The 9,683-nt window shown below is 44.5% G+C and overlaps 3 protein-coding genes across 3 annotated transcripts in view; 2 read left to right on the top strand and 1 right to left on the bottom strand.

The window, feature by feature from the left end:
- The window catches only part of T265_01909 (hypothetical protein), a gene marked incomplete at both ends in the record, with an annotated part of 22,809 nt that extends 17,374 nt beyond the window's left edge, over positions 1–5,435 (top strand). Inside the window, one exon of the mRNA XM_009166035.1 lies at positions 5,079–5,435. Coding sequence (XP_009164299.1) covers positions 5,079–5,435 — 357 coding nt within the window. The remainder of the gene's footprint in view (positions 1–5,078) is intronic.
- Positions 1,342–9,683, bottom strand: part of T265_01910 (hypothetical protein) — a gene marked incomplete at both ends in the record, with an annotated part of 29,621 nt that continues 21,279 nt past the window's right edge. The window contains 8 exons of the mRNA XM_009166036.1: positions 1,342–1,431; positions 3,102–3,266; positions 3,765–3,839; positions 4,628–4,717; positions 5,199–5,297; positions 5,639–5,797; positions 6,671–6,904; positions 8,284–8,409. Of these exons, the coding sequence (XP_009164300.1) occupies positions 1,342–1,431; positions 3,102–3,266; positions 3,765–3,839; positions 4,628–4,717; positions 5,199–5,297; positions 5,639–5,797; positions 6,671–6,904; positions 8,284–8,409 (1,038 nt within the window). The remainder of the gene's footprint in view (positions 1,432–3,101; positions 3,267–3,764; positions 3,840–4,627; positions 4,718–5,198; positions 5,298–5,638; positions 5,798–6,670; positions 6,905–8,283; positions 8,410–9,683) is intronic.
- Positions 6,090–6,455, top strand: T265_01908 (hypothetical protein; the record flags this gene model as incomplete). The annotated part of the gene is made up of 1 exon (XM_009166034.1): positions 6,090–6,455. One exon carries the CDS (start codon positions 6,090–6,092, stop codon positions 6,453–6,455), a length of 366 nt encoding a protein of 121 aa, XP_009164298.1.

Below are 9,683 nucleotides of genomic sequence, written 5' to 3'. Positions count from 1 at the left end.
CTGTCCGAAAACCGTTTATTGGACTTGGATTGGGCGATGGACTGATAACCATTTGCGAGTTGGCTTACTAGAATGAATTCGGAAGTCTTTCGTAAGGTGATGCGTCTCTAAAAGCGGTCAATTGTCCGAGCCGGTTTTCCACGGGATCTCCGGACCACTAGTTGCTTTCTTGGATAGCGATTGAAAAAAGCATTCGAGGACCAATGGTAATTTTTTTTAGGATACAATCACTCTCCAACCACAGAGCGCTTTTTCAAGCAGTGGGTACTGAAAACACTGCTGTTCTAGTGTGCTAGTTGAACGGAACAGTTTACCTTCAGAGTGAATATTGGGTTAATCAGGCACGACGGTAAACAACAGTGGAAGCAAAAGGCGGGAATTTTATTAGGAAGACCGATCAGGGTATTGCATTGCTTGCACCTACTTAGACGTGAACGTTGTTTTGTAGGCCATTACGGGGTTCACCCAAGTGTTTTTTTATGCTGCACTTCGGATTTCCAGTCTTCGGTTCCTGAATTCACTTGGGTTTAGCCTTGTGGATACCGTACGGGTACCAGGACTTTCCTTAACGAATTGGAACGCACTGTTTCCTCGATAAACACCGAATCTTTTAAAATGTCATTCTGAAACGTATAATAGTTGGTGACATCTTCCTCAAAGGGCAGATCGAAATGAATGATTTTCTATGGGACGATTAAAATAAAATTACGTGTCCATATTAGTTGAGAACTCATCGATAAATTTTAACGGATGTTTGGTTTCAGTCGGTCAGAAGGCGTGCTCAACGCCCTATTCGCTCACCTCTTGCAGTCTGTGGAAAGTGATTTTGATAACTATATTTTTGCACAAAGCTTTTGGAGTGCGCATACTGCCCAGTCCATCCCTCTGCCGTCCACTTAGACTAATGTCGACACACAACATACTGTTGTCCGGTCAAACATTTCAGTAGCTTGGAGGACCATTGTACTTGTTACTAAATTGAACGCACGGCAAAAGGTTCATACGCCATCTATAGGCATATGTTTGCAGACCGTTTATATTCGAGATAATGGTTCCACAAGGACTGCGCGGTGATGCCATCTACTTACAAGAGCAGCGAACACTTGGTTAGTCCCTCATAAAAACCAAAGAAATCATTCAGCTGTAACACCCTTTCGGTGCCTACCTGCCATGCAACCCGAAGGAAGCACAAGGGCTTAGATGCTGCCAGGTTGCCCAAGCCTAGACAGGGGAAGTCGAGAGGCAGAGGTCGGGTTCGAAGCATGCACCTTCCGGTCAGCGAACTCATGCTCTAACCACCTGAACCATTTCGCCCCTATAGACCGCATAAAAACTTTTTGTTTATTCGTAGTCAGCCCATCCGGTCCTCACACATTTTGGTATTTCGGATGGTGTGTGTCCTCCCTCAAGCAGACAGGGCTGACCAACGCTCTGCGGACAGCGACAACATAAATTTGTCACTACAACCATTCAGCATCTGATTTCGAACATGGTTGTCCCGAAAGGTGTGGGGATTAAATGAATTATCGAGGAGCGAGATCGCGGGCATTTTAGAGAAGAGCTCCCAGAGATATGGGCTGAATAAATTGGGGACTGATCGTCATATGTAACTTTAATGAAAACCCAGATCCGAGGCGTTCTTTCGGACATGATAGAATCTCGGTAAAAAGTGAAGTGGGCTATTAATATCCGTTTCACTGCAATATATGCGTGGTCATGCGACAATATGCGCACATTTTCCCTACGAATTTGATTGCCTCTTTCCTTTCCTTTTTCAGCTTGCATTTGAATCGTTTGAGTCGGACATCTTGTCTCGGATGGCTAATTTTACCGGATAATGGCGGACTCCTTACAATGCTTTCAAGCCCCACTGTACATAAGAGTGATGCAAGTAACAGCTATTTATATGTTCAAGTGCATCTGTCAATATTTTGTACAAATAGAATTCACGTAATTAGTTGGGATTTTCGGACATTTGTCAATCCGGTATGTGCGTCAGCAAGTGGTCGCTTATCGCCTTGAATAGAAACAGGCAAAAAAACAGGCAAACAGGAATTGATGTTACGATGGTAAAGGAACCGCAAGGCGTGAATAACTTGTTTGTGGGGCTGTTTGAAATGTAAATGCATGATACAGCCTCACCTCAGTATGACAAACGATGCTCACCATCCTGATAAAGTGGGTGTTACGTGGTTAATTATCCGATGCAAAGGCAATAACTGACAGCCCGATCGCTACGACACATTTGAATCGGTTGAGTCATGAGCAAGGAGGAGGAAGGGCATGAAACAGGGCACAAGCCGAAAGACCTCTGATACCACTCCAGTGAAGAGCACTGTCTACCCAGAGTGGCTGCGGAAGAGAGTGGTGTGTCGGGCTACTGAGGTTATGCTAACTAAACCGAAATCAAGCCATTGGGTAGCGTGAAGAGTGAGAACTAAGCACCACACGTCCGGTGATGTGTGTGTGCGTAGGCCTCTGTACTGTATCATTAAGAACCTTTGAACGTGTGCTCACTAACTTATCTGTTTGTTTTTAGCTAAACCGTTGAAATTAAGTTGATACAGATGGGTGTTGCGACTGGGAGGGGAATTTCAGTGCACTACCTGTACATTCTGGAAGTTGATGTCGCTTTCGGAATTCCTGTATCATTAAGGTTGATGTTTGTTTCTTTTTCACCTCACTTGGAGAACTTGTTTCGGTTGAAGGAGACGGTTCATCGTTGTCCCCAAACAGATCTCAAGTAGATCCGAATTTCCATCGAGCTCGTTTCTTACGTGAACATCTTTTTATGTACTGCACATCAGGTTCTATGGTTTAAGTTTACAAACCACTGAAAAACGACCTGAGAAGCCCGTGGCGGCGGTAGGTCATGGTTATAAACATGACCCTGAGGGAAACCAAGTTCCCGAATAGGGGTTTGCCTTGTTAGCGTCACTTTCGATGTTTGCTATGAAGGGTCTTTAAGTATGACACGAGAACAGGGATGAATTATGCCATTTACATATGGATATTCTGGTAAGGGTGTGTCCATTGAAACACTGGAATACATGCGAAGCCTTCATATAGTCAACTTGTTCAGATCTGACTTGGATACTGACCTTGATGCTCTGTGTATCAGTGAACCTCGTTCGGCATCTTCCTGCACCCCAGCGACACATGACAGACTTCTGATTTCCAAATATTAGATGCGTATCCATCACGTGTGAGACAAGATCCTTCCGACTTTCGAAGCCGATGCCGCACTGGTGTCCGAAAGGACCATACTGTTGAGGAGAATCGATGGAGGATTACAGACTTGTTATGAAAATGGGGCCAACACCATAATGGATGAAGTGGGATGTAAATGAGAAAGATTACCCTGATTGAACCAATGTACTATTCGACTACTCTGCTCCGGACGCAGAGTAACGCGAGTGTTTAGCTCACCATTTCTAAAATACAAACAGCCCGATACTAGCATTTGGGCACCTCACCAGTAGATGAGTGGTTCTATCTGCTGAACGACGCAGGGAACTGGCAATCGAACGGAGTAATCTGTGATATAAGTGGCGTGGAAATTGATTTGGCAATAAATATACTGATTGTTTTGAAACAAACTAGTTACTGAGCGGTTATCGCGCTTCCCAGCAAAGCTCATTTCAGCAATGTCTCGTCCGATAAAGATTATTTTTAAATCAAACGCTTCTCTAGAGTAGATGCACCGTCTGCGTACATGTGAAGGCATTTGCCCAACAAAAAAGGTAAACACCGACATCACTTACCAGACACGTGTAATTATTGACAGGCTCAGTTATGCATATCACTGTTACGGTCCCGTCAAGTCCACCGGATATCAGCTGTTAAAGACGAAATAGAGAACCGCGATTGGAAGACAATAAAGTGAGTCCTGTTCATGGTAGGCTAGGGGAAACAACATAACTAGCTCATGTATGGATGAAGCGCAGCAACAGCACCCAGACCACATCATTGGTGAGCACTCCTTACACCACGCGTCAGGCTGCCAAGAAAATGTTAGAAACCACAGGATGATCAGCTTACGACTACATAACAAGCTGTTTGTGTCTGGGCAACAAAAATGGTTTTGCGGAGCCAGAAACCAACCAAATATGAGTTGCATTTCAACAAAGAGCTACAGGTGCCGTTTATATTCCTTTTCTTAAAGAGTACCTCACGTTAATCATCACTTCCTGTAAAAATCCAAAGGGTTTACACGTGGGAAACATCCATTCCAATCGTGAATTAAGAAGAGCTCAGGACAGCCAAATAAACTAGTTGGATTTGTCGGGTGGATATAGTAGGGTTCAGTCACCTGATTTTTTTTTACATCTAACAGAAAGCCGTTGCTGACCACACCGCGCACACGGCAAAGAGGAATATAGGTGAGTGTTGCTTGCTTATCAAGTTCGCCGAAAGGTTTTTAAAGAGTCCGACAACTGCCTCTAACTTTCAACGACCCTCAATATCTATCAATTCCTAACAAATTTCGAGGAACAGTGCCCTGTTGTATACTTATTCGCCCTGTTTCAAACTGAACATTGAAATTAATTAGTAGGTACAGCCGGAAAGCACTGAGCTCCGGCTTTTGACCGTTCGAGCCATACCAAATAAAATTTCACTCGCTTACCGCTACGCCACACGAAGTTAGGGAAGTGATGGCGGACCGATGGGATGCGTAGTACACCTTGGTCGGGCGATGACCGGGAAGGCCGTTTTGCTATTTGTACAGAAAAAGAAAAGTGAGATGGAGAGGTGAGAGGCAACCTACCAACTCCTCTTCTATTTTCCTACAAAGTTATTTTAAGAATCCTACCGGTAGTAATTCGCCAGTTGCAACTATGAGTATATTGAGTAATTGGCAATTAAGAAAGTAATAGTGCAGACGACTGATGTCGAAGACTATAAGAGAACATGCCAGACATGAATGTGGGAGAAAACAGAAGAGGGCTCAGTAATCAAGGCTATCAGCTGAGCAAAAAACTGACTGGATGCCTAAACCACAACATGCATTGATAGCGATGGGTTAAACATGACGATAAATAAGCGTGGTGAACAAATTTTAAGCATGGTGTTAGTAGGTGGAGACCTCTAAAAACGCTGAACCGTTTCGGACACCAACCTATTGGACACCACAGAAGGAGAAGCTGAGCATCATTAAACTGATAATCGAAGAGTCGACTTGCCTGGATTTTGTACACACGGATAGTTCCCTCAGAGTCTCCGACAGCAATATACCGCTGAAGCACACAACAACTGGTGATCTTCTGGGTTTGCAAGGTCAACACTCCAACTCCAGTCTGGAAATGGAAGCCAAAGACGAAATTAGTGAACAAATTGAACCTCAGGCATCTCCTCTGTTACCCCCCAAATCATTGGTGAACGAAACTGCGGCAGCTACAACCACTGTACGACGAGTACGCGGTTATTACAGCTAACAATAATGATGATGATGACGAGAAACCGAAACGGTCCAAAATATAGGGGTCTCGAATACACGATTTCCGGACAAGGAAAAAACCGGATATAAAAGAACAAATGATATTGTTCAGTTGTGCATACTGACTCTGAATATCATTAACAGAGGGGACCGAATTCACAAAAAACCACACGAACCTTGCTGAAACTTAGTGATACCCACCTTCCAGTTGTGGATACGTAGTGCTCGTTCGGAATAGGAGCAAAAATTGCTTCCACAAGGCATGCCGGTAATACCACCAGGAGGACCTTTGTGCGGAGCAGATGTGATACACCGAACCAAACTTCCATCGCTGGCCTCACGGACAAAGAGAGAGCAATCCTGAAATAAGTCACACGGGAACCAGTGTATTTGTTAGGGAGATAAAAAAAACCCATCAGTCCCAATAACCGAATACTGCTCAAGAATGAATGATCCTATTAATGGTCGAACAAAGTTCTGCAAACATAACGACTTGAGAATGGAGATTTAAACCACCAACGTATCTCACAGAATTCAGTACTTGGAGCCTTGAAAAAGAATCTGTAGAAGGCGAGGACTACCAGATTGATGGATTTTAATATGAGGATGGTGAACAGGCGTCATTATGTTCTAGAAAAGTAAAACATGCAGAATGGTTCTGGAGGGTAACTCTTCACTCCTTCTGGCGGTGTGCGAGGAAAACCCATTCGCAGCGAGCAGAGTTGAGCTTGTTTATTCAGCAACTCCTAGCCCAAGGAAATACCGTCAGTCTCATTGCGCTTTGGTTGGCGAGGCTGAGGTGGCGGACAGGTCAAAACATCACTCATTACGGGGAATGCTGCTTAATTCGTTCACGGTGGACAATGATGGAATTCAAGCTGCAATTTTTGGCATCAGCTGGGCCGGATCCTCAACCAAAAGCGTCAAGACAGAGCGATTATTGGCTGGTTTGTTCGTCGAGCCCGATAACGGATTAACAAGAATCGCAAGTCAATTGGCAAGCTCAGAAAACAAATGAATTATCACTAAGCGCACCCAATCTACCGCCATCCGACACACTATTTAAAGGTATTAAAAAAGTAAACTTGTGAAGCTTCGCAGTTCGTCTCCTATTTTTAACCACGTCAGTCATCTCATACATCAGCGTTGCGACATCGGAAAACTACCGTAGCAGTTCTAACGGTGCAGTGAAGTGCGAAACCAATACCATCAGCTAAAAGACGGACCACTTACCCGGTAACCAACCAATAAGAAAAGTCGGGGCCCAGAACGTACTACTGCCATTGAACTGATTGCACAAATGGGGATTTGAGAAAAGAGAACAGATGTAGTCCGATCCACCATATGATGGCGCAGGATATCGCCACTCGACATCCCGAGGAAGATGAAGGGAACATCGCTCAAGGGTGCGGTGGCCAATGCTTCAACACGATTTGAAAAAGATTTTTCCCACAGCAGAGTTCCTGTCTAGGGGTGCAGACATAGGAAGGTAAATGTGAACGAAAACAACCAGTCTAATCAGTTAATCCTATGACGTAGACTGTTCAATGCTTTCCCGTCCAGACGCTATGCTCCTTCCCACTGGGGAACTGTACTTAAACCTTTGGAATTATATTGAAACAGACTGACAAAACTTCACCCCGTATCTGAGCTATTTTTCGGCTACTCGAATTCCTGAAGAGCCAATCAAGTATGAGTGGCGACGACACACGGTGCTGAAGCATTGCACCGATCACCTACACAATACACTCATGATAATCGGTCGACTGGTGGTAAAAAGTTTACAGTCGAACTTCTAACTTCAGCTAATAATTTATGTGATTTTTCAACCTCTGCATATTCAATTGCAAGGTAACCGCATGCGGCGATTCCTCAACACTTGGTAGCACGCAATGTGCCAGAGGTTACACTTTTCACGGCAGCGGACGGACATAATCGTGTGACGAGGCTGACGGCACCAACAATGGGGCCCTCAAACGCATACCGCGGCATGCGGCGGAGGAAAGCAGTTTGATGGTCTACAAGTCAATATGAGTCAAGTTAAACGTGTGAAAAATTGTGGTACACTTCTTTAAAGACTACACTCCAGAAGGCAGTAATATAGTTGCCATATTCGTGAAGGTTTGCACCATCTCCTCAGTTATGTAGAAGAAAACTCCTTAAAATGAGTTCGGTGTAAAAGGTCCTGCTTGTTCGACGGCCCATAGTTACCGAAAACTGGTTTCTTCCGCCTGTGTTTAATAATGGGACGTCCTTCTTCTAAGGGGTAGGGGAGGGGAGTAAACTGGGAAGAGTAAAGAACAGTAAGCCTTAAAGTGTGTGCTTACTGTTCGAGGGCTTTGATCCTCTGAGAAACCAACGATCTCACCGAGGGGACTATTAGAAGGCAGGATCCCTAAACGTGAAGAAGATGGTTTCTCGTTCACGCGAGGAAATTGAAGCAGCGATTGAGAAATCAGGTCAATTGTCCTTCAAGCACAAATACGTTCTGAAATATTTATTTTAGCTTCACAAGAATTTCTATTATTGTAGTGGGTCCTGAAAGTTGGCCTCTCAAGAAAGCTGGTTGACCCGAATCGGCCTTAATAATATATTCCATTCAAGATCACGACGGCAAAGGAGAAGCTGCTTTCTGATCAAAGGAAGAGACTACACACTAAGTCCTAACTGACGGCAACTGTTGTTGTGAAGCCTCAGAGGAGGCAGTCCCTTTCTTGCGGTGATTACCCTATTCACCGGAATCGTGAAAGTACTACAGAAAACAGCGCGCAACAAGCAGGGAGTAGTTGCATACATTATCCTATCCCCATAAGATAGCATCCTACGTGCTTTGAAAAAAAACATACCTGGATATTGTATTCGGCCAAATGGTTATCATAGTAGGCAGTGAACAAGGAACGCTCTTGCGGATCGAAAGCCATTTTTGTAACACTGGCGTCGCGGGAAGCAATCTGTTTTACTCGCTGGTGGGTCTAGAAGGACCGTAGCGAGAGACAGCTCGTGAGGATACCAAAACGACAGAATAAGATAGAGCGATCCAGAAACAGACCGCCAAAATATAGCATAAAAGTAAACTAACATTGAAGCATAACTGCATTTATTTTGGGAACGTACACTACGAAACTCACTCAACGAACAGATACTGTTCATCCAGGAAGAGATAAGATCCGCTTAGGTAGTACCTCACACATGTATATACACTAAAATGTGTCATTCGGGTCAAACGCTTCTGAAGGGAGTACACTTCTTGGAAGATTTCATAGCCCGAAGTTCCCACTAACTTTTCCGGCTCTGCAGGGACCGGTCCAAATTCCCTACAACCCAAGATTTTTTCACCTCAAAGAAGCGCTTTTAGTTGTAACACAGAAGGAAATGAAAAACAAAATGTTTGACGGGTCACGTGACAAATTTGGACGAAGTCACCTTGGGATGCAGGCTAAAGCAATGACTCAGCACTCTCCTTTGATGTATTCTTTGTATCCAACTACAGATGGTGGACAGAAACATATGTACACACAACCTTTCGATGGTTTTGCTCTGTTTTGCAAACGATGGACACTAATATCCGTTGGGAGATTGGACCAATAAGAATGTACTATCATTTATTGTGTTGCTTTGCATGAGGAGGTTGGTTCATTTCGATTTAGAAAGCAAGTGAATTAAGGTCATGACCAAGGATGAAGCTATCAAGCGATCGCACGGTTATCTTTTCCGTACATCAGTGTTATGCTGTGGGCCGGAGGCATTTTCCGCTCTGCTGCAAGAGTTTCTTCTTTCTGCAATGTAGTTAACGACTGGACTAGTTGATGAAACCCACAAGTCATCAATCATTAAGTATACAGCGATGCACTATTTAAGCAGGCCAGAATCATCATCATCGTCATGGCACAGCAGGACATCAGAGTTCAACAAAGAACTCTGACCATTGACAAACATGGTATGGGAGACTCAGCTAGTGTCGCACAGACATCCCAGTATAGCTCAATGGGTCGCCGGGGTACACAAACCGTCACACCACAGTGAGGCCGCCACGAAGAGACTGGACCTTACCGTGGTTGGTCCAGGTTAGAGGTCTGACGAACACAGTCTCCTGGTCCTCCAGGTTGGGGGTTAGAACATGTATGGCGACTTGTTCCGTAGAAAAGGTAATGCATTTGCATTTCGCCGCCAAACACCGCTGCCTTGCGGTTAGGCTTTTGAGCCAAAGGCTTTGGTTGAGGACCCTAATCGTCCTCCTGTCTAGGTG

The sequence above is a fragment of the Opisthorchis viverrini genome (genome assembly GCF_000715545.1).
Source record: "Opisthorchis viverrini unplaced genomic scaffold opera_v5_21, whole genome shotgun sequence".
NCBI classification, from domain to species: Eukaryota; Metazoa; Platyhelminthes; class Trematoda; order Opisthorchiida; family Opisthorchiidae; genus Opisthorchis; species Opisthorchis viverrini.
This window is presented reverse-complemented; position numbering and strand designations above follow the sequence as displayed.